Below are 24,136 nucleotides of genomic sequence, written 5' to 3'. Positions count from 1 at the left end.
TATTGTTGTGGGGAGAAGTCATTTGTATTGTGTATAACAACATTGACACTGATTTTTCCAATGTGTTGGTCTATTATGCCATGGGCATTTTTTAAGTGTTTTTAACTGAATCCTTGTGTGTCCAGCACTCCTTATGGGAGACATGTGTTGTTTTGTGTGCAATAAAATAATATTTATATGTAACATATAATTGTGGTGATCCCGTGTTTGGTATACCTTTTTCTCTTACATCAGGGTCCCATATACTTACCTGCCTCACTGGAGTCACTTTCTCCGTCCGGTGTACAGGAGCGCGGTGAATCCAGGTACAGGAAGGAAGAGGTGGGTGGAGCCTGCACGAGCTCCGGTCATGTGACAGCCGGAGCTAGTTCAGGCCCGCCCACCTTCTCCTGCAGACGCTGAGAGTGTGACCCGGCTGCCGGAAAGCGAGGTGCTGCATGATGGAGGTGAGTATGAACTCCCAATCACTGCAGCACTTGTTCTGCATTGAGGATGCAGTGCCGAAGCCATGGTACTGTATCCTCAATGCAGAATGCCCGCACCATATCCGGAGGACATTCCGCAGCATGGAAACAGACAAAAGTTGTGGTGCTGTTTCCTGGGAGCACCTGCGGAATGTCCTGCAGATATAACCGCAGGACACTGTCCCCGTGGGCACATAGCCTTAGTCTTGCAGAGCTGGTCTTATTTTATTTAAAGCAAGGACCTCTAAACTTCACTACAAGATGAAAAACACTGCAAAGGGTTAAAAACAGATGAAAGCTAAATGTAATTCAAGGAAGCCGTCCATCGATCATAATGTCACTTCTATGTACGCCAAGCATGAGCCAGAGCAGAGGGCTGCATCCAGCCACCCTTCTATAACTACATCTTTATCCTGCTAAATGACTACCTCCAAAGAGAGCTGATCACCGGGGATTCCAGGAGCTGGACACGCAGCGATTAGACAATCGCAGGGGCAGACGGAGCATTAGCGGAAGGTTCCAGCCATGGTCATCGGAGGTCTTTATGTAAGAGAGAGAAATATGGAAGCCTTTTTTTACCCCCCAGTTTATTACAGAATAGAAAAGACACAAAGGAACAGACAATATTTTAAACTTTGACGGTTTTTATTTGATCAGAAAGTAACACACTTAAACAGAACAAATCATACTTTTATTACTAATGTAGAACATCTAAAATAATCATTAAAAAAATCATTAGGCGTCAATATGATTTATCTAGCGGTATGGTTAATATCGGGTTTTAGGAGACCCTTGAACAGTCGAACATTAAAGGGGTTGTCCACTACTTGGATACTAATGACCTATAGATCATCAATGTCAAATCAGTGGAGCATCCCTCCAATCATTTGTTTACAGCCGGATGTAGAGCCTAGCACCGCTCTATACATTGTGGAGTGGCCATTTTTAGGTTCTGCAGCTCAGATTCTATTCACTTCATAGGAGCGGAAACCCACTATATAGTGTATAAAGGATTGTGCAATTATTTACACTAGTCTGTAAACAGTGGATTTGCTGGGGGTGCCCCACTAATCTGATAGATAGTAATGATCTATCTTTAGGATAGATCATTACTATGTAGTGGACAATCTTTTTAAGATAATATAGTGTACTGCACCAGTTTTTAAAGGAAAACACACTATATTCTACTTTAGCTATTTAACTACATATGTGCTCCATCTTCCAGTAGGATACTCCACAGTTGCCTACATTGGATGTGTCTGATGTGGTCAGACATTACAAGCTTTGCAGTTACCACAATGATTCATAGTTAAATCGAACTTGCAGCAAATATTTCATCCGGACCTGACGGCCGTCATACACAATGTACTCATTGTAATTCAGGGTGTAGCCATCGGTATTCTCGAGTCCTGTGTCTATGAGAGGACCAAATGGAACCACAGTGCCATCACTGCAAAAAGGCATAGAAATAAAACAGCAAAAAAAAAAGTGGTCAATATACTAAAGATACAGCTGAAAGATACGCAGTAGTTCTTCTATGCAAACATGTGGCGGTTGGGGAGGCAGAAACGTATCACACTATGGATAAATCTATATACGTAATGGACTTACTGAACAATGCTCTTTTTGGGGTCAGGAATGCTACGACCTAGGCCTTTGGTGCTGTTTTTTCCTTTCAGCTTTTTCTGAGCATCATAATCAGCGGCCAGAAGTTCATTACATTTACCAAGTGCAACCTGACAAAGACAGAAAACAATAGAACAATGACCACAGACATAGGTGTACAATAGAAATGCAGAATGGTATCAATGACCAACCTATTTGTAAAGATTTTTAATACAATAGTAACAATGAAAATTTGGATGCCAGAAAGACAAGTCAAAAATGCCACCACCAAGGATCCCTGATAAAAAGTGCTCAAACGCAAAGCTACAAGTATGACCAGATGCAACATGGTACGTGCTGGAAGCAACATCTGTCAGAACAGCGATATTCCCATAGACTTTACATAGAGAAGTGTTAGATGCTGGGCATCGGAACGTCACTGAGCAGTCACCACACGGTGTGTATTGGTACAAAGTGAAATTTACAGTTTATGCCAATTCTCGATTACTGGTGATAATATAGACCTTAAAGGGCTTAGAGCAATAATGAATTAATTCCAAATCCAGCTGATGCCGGTCATAGACTATACACTATTGTACACAACTTTTTCCACTAAAGCAGTCCACAGATCAGCCGCCATTACCTCTGACAGCAGGATAATTCCCACATTCTTATCACGGGTTGTAAAGCAATAATTTGCACTCTTTGAGGAGACATCAGCAAAATATATTCCTTTTCCAAACTGTGGAGAGAAAGTGTTTGGGATTAAGTCATGTAAATATGTCTGTAGTCCAAACAGCTGCCTTCAAAGTGATATAACCCGGCACAACTACAGGCGACCATTACAATGCAATAAACACTGTAAAATGTTACTCACCATGTATCCAGTTACTGGAGCCTCTTTAGGAGCCACACGCAGGCCCTGGCTAAGTATGCCAACCCAGTTAGCCATGCGAGATCCATGCCACAACAGCATTCTGCAGAAAAAAACAGCAAAGTTGTAGGGCAACTCCAACTTTGGGGTTCAGACACCAGACATTTATTTAATCTAGTGGCTCCTGGGGGTCTATTACCTGCAACCAGGGAAAGATCTAGCCTTTTTAAACCATATATAATTAGGAACCTTTCATAAGAGGCTTCCTATAATCCCACCGAGGCGCAAGGATTGTGCCAAACATCCATGAAAGTAGCCTTTAGCAGTCATCTTCTGCGCTCCTTTATCATATTCATATGTTGGCTGTAGGTAATAAATGCCTTACAACACTAGCATGATACAGGTATAATATAGCTTTGTAAACTAGCATGCACACAGTTTCCAAAATGTAAAGCTCAGTTCAAAGCAGATTGATCAGATTTTAAAACAGAGCATACATTAAGTAGATCTTAGACTTGATGAGGCAGATGTACTGACCTTGAAAATTGACCATGGCTATATAATCATAATAGTAAAATGAGCTAAATACAGAGAAAATTAAAGGGGTTGTTCACTTTAGCTTTGTTTTAACAAATGTGTTTTGTAAAGTACCACTTGCATGTTAGTGAACTTTCCCTGCAGACAGAACAAATTGTCTGTTCATAAAATGGGCAAGTGTGGAGAAGTTATGTGACTAATCCTAACTACCAGCCCCCTTCAATTACTGTGCAGTTTGTGAGCAGGCCTAGCCTTGGCAATACTATATATAATAGTAGAATACATTAGCAAGTGCCACATAATTGTGCCCCAACACTTCTGTTATAATAAAGTGAACATCCCCTTTAATGAGTTCAGATATATTCGTCTTTGCACAGCGTACTAGGTGCAGCTTGTACTGAGCAGCAAGAGTTTTCAGCGGCAGAAGGGAGGACGACATTTAGGCGCCATCAACGAAATTACGGGAATGGAGATTAAAAACATTCAAAAAGCATAATTCAGCTATTCTGACGTGAATTTTTAAAATCAGTATATCAGCCTGCTCATGTCTAAGAGATCTATTTATTTCTGTATGCAGTTTGTAATGTAAAAGCTGAAGACAAATGTTCTTCAAGTGCAAAGCAAGCATTAAAGTGAACTTGATAACTGAAACCACCAGCATGTTCTATACAAGAGGCTGAGCTTTCCAAACATTTTCATGTCAAAACCCAGTGTTTAAATATAAGGCAGCAAATAAGGTTATAAAGGACTGGAGAGGTGTCCGAGACCCTCATCCTGGGGCATCGAGCACATGAACATTGCGGAGATAAAGTCTAATACAGTACAACTCACTACACTGCGCAGAGATGATAAAATGTCACGAAAGGAAATGTTCAAAGCCATGAGCCATACCATGGCCTATCTTAAAACGAGTGGACCACTCCTACAAACATATAAAGCCTACAACGAGCAATAGAGTAATAGATCCTTAAAAAAACATCAAATTTTATTGAAAAAAATAATGGCTAAACATTACACAATATTTAAAATTAGGTAGAGACTTGGGAAAAGCGGGGACAGAGATAACACAAATAGTACAGCGGGGTGGCAGTGATCTAATTATGCACAGATACACAGTCTGATGTATATTTAACCCCTTCAGCCCCCGGGCACTTTCCGTTTTTGTTTTTTGCTCCCCTTTTTCCGAGAGCCGTAACTTTTTTATTTTTCCATCAATCTTGCCATACAAGGGCTTGTTTTTTGCGGGACGAGTTGTACTTTTACAGGAAACCATAAGTTTTACTATATAGTGTACTGGAAAACGGCCAAAAAATTCCAAGTGCGGAAAAATTGCAAAAATAGTGTGATCATACAATAGTTTTTGGGATATTTTATTCACTGTGTTCACTATATGGTAAAACTGATGTATATATGTGATGCCTGAGGTCAGTGCGAATTTGTAGACACCAAACATGTATAGGTTTACTTGTATCTAAGGGGTTAAAAAAAATTCACAAGCCTGTCCAAAAAAGTGGCGCACGTTTTGCGCCATTTTACAAAACCCGTAGCGTTCTCATTTTTCGGGATCTGAGACTCAGTGACGGCTTATTTTTTGCGTCTCGACCTGACGTTTTTAACGGTACCATTTTTGCGCAGATGCTACGTTTTGATCGCCTGTTATTGCATTTTGCGCAAAATTTGCGGCAACCAAAAAACGCAATTTTGGCGTTTGGAATTTTTTTGCCGCTACGCCATTTACTGATCAGATTAATTGATTTTATATTGTGATAGATCGGGCATTTCTGAACGTGGCGATACCAAATATGTGTATATTTTTTATTTTTTTAACCCTTTAATTTTCAATGGGGTGAAAGGGGGGTGATTTGAACTTAGGTTTTTTTTTAATTTTTTAAAACTTTTTTTTTTTTTTTTATTTTACTAGTCCCCCTAGGGGGCTATAGCGATCAGCAATCCGATCGCTCTTATCTATCTGCTGATCACAGCTATACAGCTGTAAACAGCAGATCAGTCACTTCCTGTTTCACCCTGCTCCGTGCCGGGTGAAAACGAAAGTGAAACTTCGTAGCTGCAGGCATCATCACAAGACCCTGTGCTACGATGGCAACCACCGAAAGTCACGTGATCATGTCACGTGACTTTCGGTGGGGGCGGGATAAGTAACTCTCATGGCGGCGCCCATATACATATCGCTGCCAGATTTTGGCAGCGAAATGTAAGGGGTTTATGGCCACGGGTGGAAGCCATTCCATCTGCGGCTAGCAGGCACACGTCAGCTGTTGAACACAGCTGATATGTGCGCGGATCGCCGCCGCCTGCCCACGGCAGGAGGCGGGGATTAACGGCACACGATCCATGACGCACCCAGTATGTCATGGGTCGTTAAGGGGTTAAGGAGTTATGACTTGTTCACTGCATAGGTCCAAGTCTGGATAATGAAAACCCAGCTGCATAAAGGATGGTTATTTAGTGGACCAAAACCTAGTGACAGATCTCCATCAAGTAAAATTAGGCTTACATTTTTTAATTCAGATGTTCAAACAAAAAAAAACCAAAATGCATAGTCCTCACTTAGCTTCCTTAATACATTATGAGCCCCACACAGTCTCCTAAATACAGTATGAGCCCCACATAGCCTTTAAATACAGTATGACACCCCACATATCCTCCTATATACAGTATGAGTCCTTACATAGGCTCCTATACACAGCGTGAGCCCCACATACATAGCTTCCTATATACATTATGAGCCCCACATAGCCTCCTATATACATTATCAGCCCCACATATCCTCCTATATACAGTATGAGCCCTCACATCGCCTCATATACACAGCATGAGCCCCACATACATAGCTTCCTATATACATTACGAGCCCCACATAACCACCTATATACAAGAGCCCCCAAATAAAAAATATTTTTGAAGCATTATACTCTCTCTTATAACCTTATTAAAGTGTGCCGGAACTACTAGTCACTATTTCTGACATGTAGACAAACATTCCATACACATGAAAAAAAAACCCAAAAAACAAAACATCACCACATACTCACCAAGCTCCGCAGACGCAGTAGCCCCTCCTCTACCACTGTCCTCATCCTATGGATGCGAATAGCGGTGACATTGGGAAAAGGGTAGCAACAGCGGTGGAGGGCATGGTGCGTCCTGCAGTTCATAGTTTTCAGCCCTTTGGCTGTCTCGGTCCGCAGGCCGAAATGGAACAGCTAGAGGGCCAGATGTGGCTAGCAGGCCGTATTTTGACCAGCCCTGCTCTAGGAGTTCACAAAAAGCATACTGTCTCTACCTTGAACAGAAAATTGAAATCACTTGAGGGTGCACCAATCTTTTTTTAGCCTTTCAGAGTGTAATAAACCCAATTAAGAAAGAGTAAATTGGGATAAACAATGTCCAGCACTTCCCACTGAAAAGTAGAAGGTGCCCTCCACCTCCTTCCAATCCTCCTCGGTCAAATCTGGTACATCCGCCACCTATTTAGTATGAGGTTTAGCGAACAGTTTGATAGAGGAGGACTGCAGCAGTGCACATGCTTAGGAAAGGGGCTTGAGAAGGTCTCCAGCTTCCAAGAGCTCTTTAAAAGGGAACCAATCACCAGGATTTTTGTATATAAGCTAAAGCCAGTGCTATACTGGCACTATCAGGCTGATTCTCTACATACCTGTAGTGGTCAGCTCGGACGTTTAGGTTTTGAAATCCAAAAAAGTAAAGTTTATAAAATTAGCTGCTTGTTGAGTGACAGTTGCACTGGAGCAGATAATATATTCATAGTTATCCTCTCCCCCTGCTAGAATTAGCATAAGCATTATACAAACTATTCACTTTGTCTCTTGCAGGACCTGTGGTGAGGTCATACACATGTGACCAGAAGGGGCGGGGTCTCAGTCACCAAAGCTGGATACCAAGTCACATGGGTATGACCTCACACAGGTCCTGCCACAAAGTTAATAGTTTGTATAATACTTTTATTAATTCTAACATATCGCTCTATGAAGAATAAAACATTGGAGGGGTGTCTACAGGAGAATCTGCCTGAGTTCCAGGCCGCTTAGTACCCACCCACACACTGGTGATTGGTTCCCTTTAAGTCTGTTTTTTTATTTTTAATACAGATTGTGATAATTAAAGAAAAAATAACTAAAAACATAAAACTATTCAGGCATTAAAACCTGATTTTCTCAACAGGTCGTTTTCTGATCATAGCTCCCCTTCAAGTTAAAGGGGCAGTTACTTTTCACTTGGGTGATATCGGTTTTTATTCCTTGAATCAATGAAAGTCATATTCAAAAACTGAGTGAAAATTTAGAATCTGAGAACAATTTTCAGAATGGGATTATTATAAATCTAAACTGCCTGACAATGTGAATTATTCGTAAAGAACACACCTGTTGGGTAGATCTTGTCGAAAGTTGCTTTCCCCCTCTTTTTGCACACAGAAAACATTCAGCAGTGTCATTGTGTAATCATTGTGGGTTGGCGCATGGGTACTTTGCAGGTAGCGATCAATAAGCTGTGGGATGAGTGGAGAAGAAAGATCAGTCATTAAGTATAGCTGCCAGGAACCAAGTTGGTTGAGGGTATGTAATGTGATTGACCAAGACTATATACTAACTACAGGACATGTCCTAAAATAAAAAGAAACAACAGATAACTCTTTGCCGCGAAATAGTAGAATGCTATTTTCCCTTTTATATTACAGTATATAATGCACTATATAAAAGTAAGAAGTTTTTTTAAAAAAAAAAATGTAAAATTATAAAACTTTGAATCCCCCACTTCTCATTTTTGTATCTGCTCATCTGTAAAAGTATCAAGATTTAAGATGAGCGGAGCCGGAGTTTAGCGGGACCAGCCGGACTTTAGATAAAGTTCTGTTCAGAACCCGAATCCCAATGGAAGTCACTAATTGGGCAGTTTGGGTCTCCACCCACATACAGCCAACCATAAACAGATCACTTCCTGGGAGGGTGGGCGGGTGTTTTTTTTTTTTTTTTTGGTGCCCAGTACATCCAATAACGTTCTTGTTACCCCCAGGGTGAACCGATCAAACACTACAGGCGGCTCGCACTGGGCTGAGTACCGAGCGTACCTGAGTACAGCGATACTTGATCAAGTGGGTAACATACGTAAAGTCCGAACTCAGAACATTTTTTTTTTTTTTTTTTCTAAAGTCCACGTTCAGTATGAACACCAACCTCTAAAGTTTGGGTTCGCTCATGTCTACTCGAGATATTCAACTATTGTAACCATATGTTAAACAACCAAAAAGGGAAAAAAAAAAGTGGAACTATATTTTTTCGGTCGCTGTATTACCTACAAAAAAAATGAAAAAAATGTTGTGCAAAAATAAAAAAAAAAAGTTACAGGTCTCAGAAAAAGGTCACACAAACTATTTATTTATTTAATTTTTTAACAAAGTTCTGATTTTTTTCTGACCACTATAAAAACCACAAATCCTTATATTTTTGGCATCACCGTACTCATACAGACGTGAAGAATAATACTGCCTGGTCATTTTTACTAAATAATTAATGCAATAGATATACAAAAACAAAAAGGAGGGAATTGAGTATTTTCACCATTTCATCACAATAGGATTTTTTTCCCCATCTTCAATACATTACATTGTACATGGTAAAGTGAATTCATTCAAAACAATCACTCATCCCGCAAGAAAAAAAAAAGCTTTTTAAATGGCCTGATACTTCACTACAATTTAGATCTTGCAAGTAAAATTGCATTTTTATTTTTTGCTCTTTCCATCAGCTTTACCTGAAATTCAGATGACTTTTTGTCTATAGGATCCAAATCACAGTGTAGCTGTCTGTACTGTCTGTCCACCGGATGTTCGTGGGACTTGAGGTCCAAGCTGGCAATCTTCACAGCAATCTGGATATCGCCCAAGGCCTGGAGGAAAACAAGTGTTATTATAGCGACAAATTACTTTTACTGCGTACGATGGGGTCTGGTAAAATACTGTAGTACTGTGCCGCCAAGAATAAGCAACCTGCTGCCAACCATACAAGTCCCAGGCTGCCATGACAGCCAGAGAGCTGCAGGTTGGCGGACAGCATGGGATTAACGTGTTTCACAATAGCTGACCTAATGCAGGGTGCTGATACCTGTACTATGGTGATAATAAAGGGAAACGGTCACCAGAAAATTAATGTTTAAATATGGCTTTTATGCTAAATCAGAGCAATCACTTTTGCTCCGATCAGAGCATGCCTCCACCACTGATGGGTGATGGTCACAGCTCTCCTCCTTCCAGAGCAATCACTTCTGCTCCGATCAGAGCATGCCTCCACCACTAATGGGTGATGGTCACAGCTCACCTCCTTCCAGAGCAATCACTTCTGCTCCGATCAGAGCATGCCTCCACCACTAATGGGTGATGGTCACAGCTCACCTCCTTCCAGAGCAATCACTTCTGCTCCGATCAGAGCATGCCTCCACCACTAATGGGTGATGTGCACAGCTCACCTCCTTCCAGAGCAATCACTTCTGCTCCGATCAGAGCATGCCTCCACCACTAATGGGTGATGTGCACAGCTCACCTCCTTCCAGAGCAATCACTTCTGCTCCGATCAGAGCATGCCTCCACCACTAATGGGTGATGGTCACAGCTCACCTCCCTTCCAGAGCAATCACTTCTGCTCCGACCAGAGCATGCCTCCACCACTAATGGGTGATGGTCACAGCTCACCTCCTTCCAGAGCAATCACTTCTGCTCCGATCAGAGCATGCCTCCACCACTAATGGGTGATGTGCACAGCTCACCTCCTTCCAGAGCAATCACTTCTGCTCCGATCAGAGCATGCCTCCACCACTAATGGGTGATGGTCACAGCTCACCTCCTTCCAGAGCAATCACTTCTGCTCCGATCAGAGCATGCCTCCTCCACTAATGGGTGATGTACACAGCTCACTTCCTTCCAGAGCAATCACTTCTGCTCCGACCAGAGCATGCCTCCACCACTAATGGGTGATGTGCACAGCTCACCTCCTTCCACAGCAATCACTTCTGCTCCGATCAGATCATGCCTCCACCACTAATGGGTGATGGTCACAGCTCACCTCCTTCCAGAGCAATCACTTCTGCTCCGATCAGAGCATGCCTCTACCACTAATGGGTGATGGTCACAGCTCACCTCCTTCCAGAGCAATCACTTCTGCTCCAATCAGAGCATGCCTCCATCACTAATGGGTGATGGTCACAGCTCACCTCCTTCCAGAGCAATCACTTCTGCTCCGATCAGAGCATGCCTCCACCACTAATGGGTGATGTGCACAGCTCACCTCCTTCCAGAGCAATCACTTCTGCTCCGACCAGAGCATGCCTCCACCACTAATGGGTGATGGTCACAGCTCACCTCCTTCCAGAGCAATCACTTCTGCTCCGACCAGAGCATGCCTCCACCACTAATGGGTGATGGTCACAGCTCACATCCTTCCAGAGCAATCACATCTGCTCCGACCAGAACATGCCTCCTCCACTAATGGGTGATGTACACAGCTCACTTCCTTCCAGAGCAATCACTTCTGCCCCGATCAGAGCATGCCTCCACCACTAATGGGTGATAGTCACAGCTCTCCTCCTTCCAGAGCAATCACTTCTGCTCCGATCAGAGCATGCTTCCACCACTAATGGGTGATGTGCACAGCTCACCTCCTTCCAGAGCAATCACTTCTGCTCCGACCAGAGCATGCCTCCACCACTAATGGGTGATGGTCACAGCTCTCCTCCTTCCAGAGCAATCACTTCTGCTCCGATCAGAGCATGCCTCCACCACTAATGGGTGATGGTCACAGCTCTCCTCCTTCCAGAACAATCACTTCTGCTCCGACCAGAGCATGCCTCCACCACTAATGGGTGATGGTCACAGCTCACTTCCTTCCAGAGCAATCACTTCTGCTCCGATCAGAGCATGCCTCCACCACTAATGGGTGATGGTCACAGCTCTCCTCCTTCCAGAGCAATCACTTCTGCTCCGATCAGAGCATGCCTCCACCACTAATGGGTGATGTGCACAGCTCACCTCCTTCCAGAGCAATCACTTCTGCTCCGACCAGAGCATGCCTCCACCACTAATGGGTGATGGTCACAGCTCTCCTCCTTCCAGAGCAATCACTTCTGCTCCGATCAGAGCATGCCTCCACCACTAATGGGTGATGGTCACAGCTCTCCTCCTTCCAGAACAATCACTTCTGCTCCAACCAGAGCATGCCTCCACCACTAATGGGTGATGGTCACAGCTCACATCCTTCCAGAGCAATCACATCTGCTCCGACCAGAACATGCCTCCTCCACTAATGGGTGATGTACACAGCTCACTTCCTTCCAGAGCAATCACTTCGGCTCCGATCAGAGCATGCCTCCACCACTAATGGGTGATGGTCACAGCTCTCCTCCTTCCAGAGCAATCACTTCTGCTCCGATCAGAGCATGCCTCCACCACTAATGGGTGATGTGCACAGCTCACCTCCTTCCAGAGCAATCACTTCTGCTCCGACCAGAGCATGCCTCCACCACTAATGGGTGATGGTCACAGCTCTCCTCCTTCCAGAACAATCACTTCTGCTCCGATCAGAGCATGCCTCCACCACTAATGGGTGATGGTCACAGCTCTCCTCCCTCCAGAGCAATCACTTCTGCTCCGATCAGAGCATGCCTCCACCACTAATGGGTGATGTGCACAGCTCACCTCCTTCCAGAGCAATCACTTCTGCTCCGACCAGAGCATGCCTCCACCACTAATGGGTGATGGTCACAGCTCACCTCCTTCCAGAGCAATCACATTTGCTCCGATCAGAGCATCCTCCACCACTAATGGGTGATGTACACAGCTCATCTTCTTCCAGAGCAATCACATCTGCTCCGATCAGAGCATCCTCCACCACTAATGGGTGATGGTCACAGCTCACCTCCTTCCAGAGCAGTCACTTCTGCTCCGACCAGAGCATGCTTCCTCCACTAATGGGTGATGTACACAGCTCACTTCCTTCCACAGCAATCACTTCTGCTCCGATCAGAGCATGCCTCCACCACTAATGGGTGATGGTCACAGCTCTCCTCCTTCCAGAGCAATCACTTCTGCTCCGATCAGAGCATGCCTCCACCACTAATGGGTGATGGTCACAGCTCTCCTCCTTCCAGAACAATCACTTCTGCTCCAACCAGAGCATGCCTCCACCACTAATGGGTGATGGTCACAGCTCACATCCTTCCAGAGCAATCACTTTTGCTCCGACCAGAACATGCCTCCTCCACTAATGGGTGATGTACACAGCTCACTTCCTTCCAGAGCAATCACTTCTGCCCCGATCAGAGCATGCCTCCACCACTAATGGGTGATAGTCACAGCTCTCCTCCTTCCAGAGCAATCACTTCTGCTCCGATCAGAGCATGCTTCCACCACTAATGGGTGATGTGCACAGCTCACCTCCTTCCAGAGCAATCACTTCTGCTCCGACCAGAGCATGCCTCCACCACTAATGGGTGATGGTCACAGCTCTCCTCCTTCCAGAGCAATCACTTCTGCTCCGATCAGAGCATGCCTCCACCACTAATGGGTGATGGTCACAGCTCTCCTCCTTCCAGAACAATCACTTCTGCTCCGACCAGAGCATGCCTCCACCACTAATGGGTGATGGTCACAGCTCACTTCCTTCCAGAGCAATCACTTCTGCTCCGATCAGAGCATGCCTCCACCACTAATGGGTGATGGTCACAGCTCTCCTCCTTCCAGAGCAATCACTTCTGCTCCGATCAGAGCATGCCTCCACCACTAATGGGTGATGTGCACAGCTCACCTCCTTCCAGAGCAATCACTTCTGCTCCGACCAGAGCATGCCTCCACCACTAATGGGTGATGGTCACAGCTCTCCTCCTTCCAGAGCAATCACTTCTGCTCCGATCAGAGCATGCCTCCACCACTAATGGGTGATGGTCACAGCTCTCCTCCTTCCAGAACAATCACTTCTGCTCCAACCAGAGCATGCCTCCACCACTAATGGGTGATGGTCACAGCTCACATCCTTCCAGAGCAATCACATCTGCTCCGACCAGAACATGCCTCCTCCACTAATGGGTGATGTACACAGCTCACTTCCTTCCAGAGCAATCACTTCGGCTCCGATCAGAGCATGCCTCCACCACTAATGGGTGATGGTCACAGCTCTCCTCCTTCCAGAGCAATCACTTCTGCTCCGATCAGAGCATGCCTCCACCACTAATGGGTGATGTGCACAGCTCAACTCCTTCCAGAGCAATCACTTCTGCTCCGACCAGAGCATGCCTCCACCACTAATGGGTGATGGTCACAGCTCTCCTCCTTCCAGAACAATCACTTCTGCTCCGATCAGAGCATGCATCCACCACTAATGGGTGATGGTCACAGCTCTCCTCCTTCCAGAACAATCACTTCTGCTCCGACCAGAGCATGCCTCCACCACTAATGGGTGATGGTCACAGCTCACCTCCTTCCAGAGCAATCACATTTGCTCCGATCAGAGCATCCTCCACCACTAATGGGTGATGTACACAGCTCATCTTCTTCCAGAGCAATCACATCTGCTCCGATCAGAGCATCCTCCACCACTAATGGGTGATGGTCACAGCTCACCTCCTTCCAGAGCAGTCACTTCTGCTCCGACCAGAGCATGCTTCCTCCACTAATGGGTGATGTACACAGCTCACTTCCTTCCACAGCAATCACTTCTGCTCCGATCAGAGCATGCCTCCACCACTAATGGGTGATGGTCACAGCTCTCCTCCTTCCAGAGCAATCACTTCTGCTCCGATCAGAGCATGCCTCCACCACTAATGGGTGATGGTCACAGCTCTCCTCCTTCCAGAACAATCACTTCTGCTCCAACCAGAGCATGCCTCCACCACTAATGGGTGATGGTCACAGCTCACATCCTTCCAGAGCAATCACTTCTGCTCCGACCAGAACATGCCTCCTCCACTAATGGGTGATGTACACAGCTCACTTCCTTCCAGAGCAATCACTTCTGCTCCGATCAGAGCATGCCTCCACCACTAATGGGTGATGTGCACAGCTCACCTCCTTCCAGAGCAATCACTTCTGCTCCGACCAGAGCATGCCTCCACCACTAATGGGTGATGGTCACAGCTCTCCTCCTTCCAGAACAATCACTTCTGCTCCGATCAGAGCATGCCTCCACCACTAATGGGTGATGGTCACAGCTCTCCTCCTTCCAGAACAATCACTTCTGCTCCGACCAGAGCATGCCTCCACCACTAATGGGTGATGGTCACAGCTCACCTCCTTCCAGAGCAATCACATTTGCTCCGATCAGAGCATCCTCCACCACTAATGGGTGATGTACACAGCTCATCTTCTTCCAGAGCAATCACATCTGCTCCGATCAGAGCATCCTCCACCACTAATGGGTGATGGTCACAGCTCACCTCCTTCCAGAGCAATCACTTCTGCTCCGATCAGGACATGCCTCCTGTTATGAACTGTAATCGTGGACGATCACAAAAAAATCCCATTAATCAGGAAAAAACAAAACCACAAGAGTAGTTGGAAACTAAGCTGATCACAATCCCCTATCTATCGGACAACACTAGAAGTAGCAGTGGGATGTTCCTAACACACCTAGACACCTCGTCACTGCCAGAGAAACTTGCTACACCTCAAAGATAGGAATGTGGAATCCTAACTTGCCTCAGAGCAGTCCCCAAAGAAATAGCAAGCCCCCAACATGTAAACGACGGTGATGTAAGAAAACAATACACAGATAGAAAATATAGATTAGCCAAGGTGAGGCCCGGCCCGACTTACTAGATACAACAGAACAGGAAAGATAACTGATTTCGGCCAGCAAAAAAAACCTACAATAAATACCAAACTCCTGATAGAAAAAAGATCTGAGACCACAGGTCTCTCCCCCACTATATCAGGTACTCTTGTGCCAGACACTTTAAACAAAACTGCAGATATAATGGGAAGAAAAAATCACAGAACAAATATTCTATAGTGCAAATAATCCAAACATGAACAGGGAGCAAGCTCCCTTTCTTGCTGGAGGAACTGCCCTGCTCACAAAAGCAGAGAGACAGATCGTCACAAACAAGAAACCAAAACACAGACCAAAATGGAATAAGCAGAAACACCCTTAAGTGCAATTCCAGCAATTACACACAGAAACTAAAACTTATCTGGAGTAGATTCAGGCACAGAATAAATGGGAGAAACTGAAGGGAAAACTCCCAGCCATCTTCAGAAACAGCAGGAAATATTTAACACCGGCGGCCGACAGGCAGAAAATGCTATCCCAAATACACTATGCTGATCTGCAATAGGAGTTCCTGGATTCCTAATTAATTCCATCACCTGTTTGAGTCACAAATTCAGACTCCGCTTCATTACCATTCCTAGCCACCAGAGGGAGCTCCACACCAGCACCCACTCGGATGACATTCACAACAGCTTCCACCACTAATGGGTCATTGTCACAGCTCACCTTCTTCCAGAGCAATCACTTCTGCTCCGATGAGAGCATGCCTCCACCACTAATGGGTGATGGTCACAGCTCTCCTCCTTCCAGAACAATCACTTCTGCTCCGACCAGAGCATGCCTCCACCACTAATGGGTGATGGTCACAGCTCACCTCCTTCCAGAGCAATCACATTTGCTCCGATCAGAGCATCCTCCACCACTAATGGGTGATGTACACAGCTCATCTTCTTCCAGAGCAATCACATCTGCTCCGATCAGAGCATCCTCCACCACTAATGGGTGATGTGCACAGCTCACCTCCTTCCAGAGCAATCACTTCTGCTCCGACCAGAGCATGCCTCCACCACTAATGGGTGATGGTCACAGCTCTCCTCCTTCCAGAGCAATCACTTCTGCTCCGATCAGAGCATGCCTCCACCACTAATGGGTGATGTGCACAGCTCACCTCCTTCCAGAGCAATCACTTCTGCTCCGACCAGAGCATGCCTCCACCACTAATGGGTGATGGTCACAGCTCTCCTACTTCCAGAACAATCACTTCTGCTCCGATCAGAGCATGCCTCCACCACTAATGGGTGATGGTCACAGCTCTCCTCCTTCCAGAACAATCACTTCTGCTCCGACCAGAGCATGCCTCCACCACTAATGGGTGATGGTCACAGCTCTCCTCCTTCCAGAACAATCACTTCTGCTCCAACCAGAGCATGCCTCCACCACTAATGGGTGATGGTCACAGCTCACATCCTTCCAGAGCAATCACATCTGCTCCGACCAGAACATGCCTCCTCCACTAATGGGTGATGTACACAGCTCACTTCCTTCCAGAGCAATCACTTCTGCTCCGATCAGAGCATGCCTCCACCACTAATGGGTGATGGTCACAGCTCTCCTCCTTCCAGAGCAATCACTTCTGCTCCGATCAGAGCATGCCTCCACCACTAATGGGTGATGTGCACAGCTCACCTCCTTCCAGAGCAATCACTTCTGCTCCGACCAGAGCATGCCTCCACCACTAATGGGTGATGGTCACAGCTCTCCTCCTTCCAGAACAATCACTTCTGCTCCGATCAGAGCATGCCTCCACCACTAATGGGTGATGGTCACAGCTCTCCTCTTTCCAGAACAATCACTTCTGCTCCAACCAGAGCATGCCTCCACCACTAATGGGTGATGGTCACAGCTCACCTCCTTCCAGAGCAATCACATTTGCTCCGATCAGAGCATCCTCCACCACTAATGGGTGATGTACACAGCTCATCTTCTTCCAGAGCAATCACATCTGCTCCGATCAGAGGATCCTCCACCACTAATGGGTGATGGTCACAGCTCACCTCCTTCCAGAGCAATCACTTCTGCTCCGATCAGGACATGCCTCCTGTTATGAACTGTAATCGTGGACGATCACAAAAAAATCCCATTAATCAGGAAAAAACAAAACCACAAGAGTAGTTGGAAACTAAGCTGATCACAATCCCCTATCTATCGGACAACACTAGAAGTAGCAGTGGGATGTTCCTAACACACCTAGACACCTCGTCACTGCCAGAGAAACTTGCTACACCTCAAAGATAGGAATGTGGAATCCTAACTTGCCTCAGAGCAGTCCCCAAAGAAATAGCAAGCCCCCAACATGTAAACGACGGTGATGTAAGAAAACAATACACAGATAGAAAATATAGATTAGCCAAGGTGAGGCACGACTTACTAGATACAACAGAACAGGAAAGATAACTGATTGCGGCCAGCAAAAAAAACCTACAATAAATACCAAACTCCTGATAGAAAAAAGATCTGAGACCACAGGTCTCTCCCCCACTATATCAGGTACTCTTGTGCCAGACACTTTAAACAAAACTGCAGATATAATGGGAAGAAAAAATCACAGAACAAATATTCTATAGTGCAAATAATCCAAACATGAACAGGGAGCAAGCTCCCTTTCTTGCTGGAGGAACTGCCCTGCTCACAAAAGCAGAGAGACAGATCGTCACAAACAAGAAACCAAAACACAGACCAAAATGGAATAAGCAGAAACACCCTTAAGTGCAATTCCAGCAATTACACACAGAAACTAAAACTTATCTGGAGTAGATTCAGGCACAGAATAAATGGGAGAAACTGAAGGGAAAACTCCCAGCCATCTTCAGAAACAGCAGGAAATATTTAACACCGGCGGCCGACAGGCAGAAAATGCTATCCCAAATACACTATGCTGATCTGCAATAGGAGTTCCTGGATTCCTAATTAATTCCATCACCTGTTTGAGTCACAAATTCAGACTCCGCTTCATTACCATTCCTGGCCACCAGAGGGAGCTCCACACCAGCACCCACTCGGATGACATTCACAACAGCTTCCACCACTAATGGGTCATTGTCACAGCTCACCTTCTTCCAGAGCAATCACTTCTGCTCCGATGAGAGCATGCCTCCACCACTAATGGGTGATGGTCACAGCTCACCTCATTCAGAGCAATCACTAAACAAAAAGCGCTTTGCAATGGCACCCATCCTTGATTGACATTGTGCTCTGCAGCGTGTATACAGAGCAGGAGGTCAAGGTGCAGAATCAGCAGTATTTTCCTTAATATGCGCTGTCTTGTAAGTCAATGTTGTAACCTCACATTTCCTTCAACACTGCTGGAGACATCATGGACCATGGCTGGTCTGTGCAGTTACAGAGTGTGGAATGGCCTGAAGTCGACATACCTTTCTGGCTTCGGCTTCCCCTTTATGTATGTTTTTTTATAGGCAAAATAGGCTGGGATGTGTAAAGTTGTGGCATATTCATTCTTTAACACTGACTACCTAATCTCTCCACCTACATAGTAAGTTGTCCAACAGCTCTTACCTCAAGAAGACGCACTTTCAAGGCCAGCTCTGGTAATGTCCTTATCAGAGGTGGGGTCTTCAGTCTATACAAAAGCAGAACATATCAATTTACTTGTTGTTATGAAATGAATGGAATCAACACAAGGTGACGCACCATACTATACTAACCCAAAGTCGTGAGGAATACGGGTGTAAAACTCATTACATGCCTCCAGGAGTTCCCGACCAAACTTTTCTTTTTTGATACAGTTCTCTATACGCTGCAAGGAGCTATATCCAGCACGAATCTGCTCCACAGTGAGCTTTCCTAGACGAGAAGACAAACATATGTCTGCTTGTAGCTGTATTCTATATTGCTGTGAATATAAAAACACAAATCGAGGATCTCTCACCCAGAGGAGCCTTTTTGGTGTCATACTTCATTTCCAACACAGTTTCTTCCATGTTCTGTATATTACAGATGAGCGTCAGCAATTCCTGAACTGAACTGTCCAGCTTGGACTCCACCATAGGAACTGGATTGTCCATCTCCACAAGGTTTTCTTCTTCCTGTGGGAAAAACACACATTGACAGTTGCCTAATAAACACATCACAAACCATACTGCTAAATGTATTGCAAGGGAAATATACTGTGCTGTACTGTAGTTCTGGGCGCTGCTAGGGAGATGTACTGTGCTGTACTGTAGTGCTGGGCGCTGCTAGGGAGATGTACTGTGCTGTACTGTAGAGCTGGGCGCGGCTAGGGAGATGTACTGTGCTGTACTGTAGTGCTGGGCGCTGCTAGGGAGATGTACTGTGCTGTACTGTAGTGCTGGGCACTGCTAGGGAGATGTACTGTGCTGTACTGTAGTGCTGGGTGCTGTTAGGGAGATGTGCTGTACTGTACAGAAAGCCATGGAACCCATAGGGTGGAGGGGCGACATGACTAGAGGGAAGGGAAGGAGTGATGGGGTTAATAGGAACAGGAATGGTCGTGTATAGGGCAGAGATAGGGATTGGTGGGTAGGAGGAGTTTCTCTGGAGGAAGAGGTGGGACAGATGAGGGGTGTAAGTATAGGAAATCTGGCTTACCCCCTCTCTTGATTTCCGGACATGGAGCGATCCGGACGTCCGACGGGATGGCTGCGTTGCAGGACCAGTGGCGAATATCACATGGAAGTGCACGGGCCCCTGGCAGCGCCGTCCCACGTCAGGGCTGCCGTGGGTTAACCCGTCGGCACTTTCCCCTCGCTCCCCGGTCTGCAGCGGGCGGCGGTATCCCCCCCTCCCCTCTCCTTCAGGTACTTGCAGTGTGCGGGGGGAGCGAGGAGGAGATGTGAGAGCCCCTTCGGGGACCCTCCACGGCAGCGACGTGGGCAGCGGCGGTACCCAGCAGCTGCTCCGGCCGTGGGAGGAATCTCCGTCCGGGCCGCGGCTGGATGCGGCGGCTCCTGGACAGGAGAGCGCTCGGCGGTGGACGGAGGCCAGCGCTACCCCCCCCCTCCCAGCAGCGGCGGCCTCCCCCAGGAGGGGGAGGGCCCAGCGGACAGAGGCTTGCGTGGGCCCAGGGCTGGATGCGGCGGCTCCTGACTGGGAGCGCGCCCGGCGGACGGAGGCCAGCAGGTGGGGTGGGGGGGGGGGTGGGGGAGTCCGAGGGGCTGCAGCCAGCAGGGGTCCGGCGCCAGGGCAGGCGAGCCTGGTGCGACGGGTGCCTGGGAGGCGTTAGTAAGTGGGGGGTGACAGCGGGGGCCCTGCGGTTTCTGCCCGGTCGCCCCGATCTGGCGTGCAGCTCCCGGCAGCGGCGGGAGGGCCCGGCAGTCGGATGCTTTCTGGGCCCAGGAGGGCAGGATGCGACGGCGGCTCTAGATGGGAGTCTGCTGGCAGCGGGTCGGGCCGCAGGTACCCCCCTTCCCTTGCAGGCGGCGGGGGGGGGGTTGGGCCAGAAGATGATGAGGCCCGCGGTGGCAGCCCATGGGACGGTGTGGTGTCCAGGGTTGTTGCCGCATGGCAGAAGACGGAGCCTGGAGGACAGTGCCCACACGGCGTACCAGGAGGACGGCCGTGGTGGTGGCGGCGCTTCGGCAGCGCCTGCATTACCTGAGCCAGAGGCAGTCGGCTCCAGCGAGGAGGATTGAGCAGCGTCGTTGGAAGATTCAGATGTCCAGATGGCTTGACTTCTACTCCAGTATCCGCCGGGTCGCGGTCGGGTGAGACAGCCGTGAATTCAGCGGGATTTTGGGGAGCACCTGGGGGTGCAAAAAAGGGTAGTGTGGGGGGAGGCGGCTGCGGATACGGCAGCGCCAAGGGGGTCTGAGATATTGCACCAGGAAGGGGGGTCTTCCTGCAAGGGTTTGTTGTATGACACGGTTGCCGGGAGTGCGCGTGCGCCGCCGGCGGCATGGACGGGAGCGGCGGGGGTAGGCGCAGGTACGGCAGGCAGAGTGAGGGCGCATGAGGCGGCGGGGGAGATTGTTCTGGCAGAGTCGACAGGGGGGCTGTGACAGAGGAAGAGATGTGGAAAGAAGAGGGGGATGAGTTGGTGCGTCTGGATGACAGAGGCAATTGTGAGAGGTATATATGTGCGTTGAAAGCCCGCTGGGGGCTTACCTATTGGCGGATGTGAGGGATAAGATTTGCAAGGGGTGATGGTTGAAATATTCTCCCTGCTGCCCCTGGAACAGTTTCACTTGGATGAGGCGAGCTAGGTGACTCCAGGAAGGAGGGGGAGGGGATGCGCCGTTATAGGTCATCTCTCGTATATTTGCAACTTGGCGGCGGGCGTTTTGCGTTCTTTTGGTGAGTGTATTGGGGAGCAGGTATTGGGAAATTGTTTGGCGTTGTTTGGTTATATGGTTGCATTTGGGGGTGCTTGTAGGTCAGTTGGCGGTGTAGCCTGGCTTCTGTACGCCAAGCGATTTTGGCAGGGGACGGTGTTGGGTACAAGTATGCGGTAAGATCATAAGGGCATATCCTTCTGGATGTGGTGATGGCGGCTCCTGGTCAACCCACCCTCCCCCTTTCCCAGGGTGCAGCCGGGTGCTTGAGACTTGGAACCCCGGTGAACCGGATGACGGGGGGGGGGGGGGTTTGTGGGCAGTATAGTGATGGGCAGTGCAAATTTGGCACCGCCTGTCGTCTTATGCACAAGTGTTCGGGCTGTGGAAGGGGACATAGCACTTCCCGCATTTTTGCATTCTGTCGGTGTTGGGGATCTTTGCTCCTTATTGGAATTGCCGCTTTGCTAAGGGAGGCCCGGATGTGGTCAGTGGGCAGTTGGGTAAGGAAGTGGCTTTGGGCAGGTTGGGGGGGGCTATTCGAGGCCCTCCTTGTCATGATTGGGTTTCTCCGTTGGGGGTGGTGCAAAAAGGTGCCAAACTTATTTCGGCTTATTCAATTTTATCTTATACGGAGGAGTCATCGGTGTGTGCCTGCATTGCTCCAGATTTGTCGACGGTTTATTATTGTGTCGTGGGACGGAGTGTGGGATTTGGTAAAGGCAGTGAGCCGTGGAGCATTGATGGCAAAGGCGGCTGTAGAGGCGGCATTTAGGTTGTGATTGGTCCACTCCTGCTAGCCAACATTTCTGGTGTTGCTGTGGGGATGGGAATTATTACGTTGTTCGCTGTTGGGTGGTTCCATTTCGTGTTACTATTTGAGGCGGTTATTAATTTGTTGAGTGGGTTGTGCATGGTGTGTCCAGGATTACCTCGCTCATTCATTATTGGATGATTTGCTTTTGTGTCGGGTCGGCGGGTCCGATGTTTCGTGTGGGGTTTGTTGTCTCATTGCCGAAGGTGGCGGTTACTCTTTTGGCATCCCGTGGGCGCAGGAGAAGACTGAAGGTCCAGCGTCAGTGATGCGGTTTATGGGGGATAAATATTGATGTTCTGGCTATGGAGCGTAGGCTCCGTGGGTAATAGTGTGGTCCTACGGGCTGCGCTAGAGGCAGTAGATCAGCTAAGGCAGTGCAGTTTAAGGTGGTGCGGTCTTCGCTGGGGCAGTGGAACTGCGGGTGCAGAGATACGGCATTGTGGAGTGCGTTTGCTGGACGGCTGTCGTCGGCTACGCCAAGGGTGCAGCCATCGGCTCATTTTGTGGGGGGTCATGAGGGAAATCATGGACAATCTAATGGTAGGATGTTTTCTTGCGGCGATTTCAATAGCTGCACGTGGTGGCTGGGTAAGGTGGTACCTGATGGAATGTTGCAGCGGTCCTCGGATGCGGCAGGACCGGCTGTTTTGGTTTAGCATGGTGGGGTATTGCTTCCAATTTTTGGTGGTGGTCGAATCGTGGGGGGGTTAGCAATTTTTTGCGAGAGGAAGGTGTGCTGTCAGGGTGTTTATTAGTCGCTGGAGGATTTGATTATTGGTTTGTTGGCTAATTCTGTGCCAAGGGTGGTGTACTTGCAGCATTTCGTTCTCAAATGTATGTGGTATAATCATAAAAAAAATAAAAAAAAATAAAAATTTAGGTGTGGCACAACAAAGTGGTAGCTGCTGCTTTGTTTCGTTTCAGTTCCGCAGGTTTCGGGAGTTGAAGCCGGGGGCGGAAGAGGTTGGAACGGTGTTTCCGGGGGGCTTGTGGAGTCAGGAGAGGCTGTGTTTGGGAGCTGGTCAGGAACTCTGTGACTGTGGTTACTTGGTGCTGATATATAGAACTGTGGGCGGCATGGATAACGTTGTTTGGGGCCAGGTTGTGTATTTGGTGGTCTTGTTGACAGTGGTGAGTAACAGATTTTTCGGGTTGGTAGGTCGGCATCGGCAGTGGTCCATGGGATGGCGGCTGTGGTTTTGAGTTGAAGTTTAGGGGTGAGACGGATGTTTTCGGAGGATTTTCGGGTGCGGTAAGGCCTTGAAGGGTTTTTCGCAAGGGTGTGAAGGAGCCGGACGCAAGGGTCCGATCTCCTTTGTGGTGTTAAAGCATTTTGGGAGTGATTTGTGGTTGATATGTTCATCTGATTGTGAGCGGGTCTGGGTTTCCTTTGGCCCAAAACAGTTGGTGTTAGCCTTGTATGGGGCGCTGCAAATAAGGGGTTGGCCGGCCCATCTACGGTTAGGGGCGGTGGTTTGATGTTGGCAGTTGGGCCTGCGGTGGGGCAGGGGGTTGAGCGCTGACTTCGTCGCGCACAAACAACGGATCAGGCAGGTTGTGAAGGCTGGGGGTGTTATACGCGGTCCTGGGTATGGAATTATGTCGGGAGGACGCCCAGGACTGTTGTTGTGTCATGTGATGGTCCCCCCCCCTCGTTTTGTTAAGGTACCAGTTTTGGCAGTGCTGGAGACTTGCTTGCAAGGGGCGGGGGTGGGCGCCCGGAGTATTACGGGTCGCATTCCTTC

The 24,136-nt window shown here is 47.7% G+C and overlaps 1 protein-coding gene across 2 annotated transcripts in view; it reads right to left on the bottom strand.

The window, feature by feature from the left end:
* Positions 1 to 1,088: 1,088 nt before the first annotated feature.
* The window catches only part of PARP2 (poly(ADP-ribose) polymerase 2), a 169,918-nt gene continuing 146,870 nt past the window's right edge, over positions 1,089 to 24,136 (bottom strand). For both annotated transcript variants that reach the window (XM_075319918.1, XM_075319919.1), the window contains exons 11-19: positions 19,213 to 19,369; positions 18,989 to 19,127; positions 18,840 to 18,903; positions 9,268 to 9,402; positions 7,881 to 8,005; positions 2,947 to 3,046; positions 2,713 to 2,811; positions 2,076 to 2,200; positions 1,089 to 1,914 (exon numbers count right to left, since the gene is read on the bottom strand). In XM_075319918.1, coding sequence (XP_075176033.1) covers positions 1,755 to 1,914; positions 2,076 to 2,200; positions 2,713 to 2,811; positions 2,947 to 3,046; positions 7,881 to 8,005; positions 9,268 to 9,402; positions 18,840 to 18,903; positions 18,989 to 19,127; positions 19,213 to 19,369 — 1,104 coding nt within the window. In that variant the 3' untranslated portion in view covers positions 1,089 to 1,754. The remainder of the gene's footprint in view (positions 1,915 to 2,075; positions 2,201 to 2,712; positions 2,812 to 2,946; positions 3,047 to 7,880; positions 8,006 to 9,267; positions 9,403 to 18,839; positions 18,904 to 18,988; positions 19,128 to 19,212; positions 19,370 to 24,136) is intronic.

Source organism: Anomaloglossus baeobatrachus, chromosome 1 (assembly GCF_048569485.1).
Source record: "Anomaloglossus baeobatrachus isolate aAnoBae1 chromosome 1, aAnoBae1.hap1, whole genome shotgun sequence".
In the NCBI taxonomy this organism is placed as follows: Eukaryota; Metazoa; Chordata; class Amphibia; order Anura; family Aromobatidae; genus Anomaloglossus; species Anomaloglossus baeobatrachus.
The sequence above is the reverse complement of the archived record's forward strand: the minus strand, read 5'-3'. Positions and strand labels throughout refer to the sequence as shown.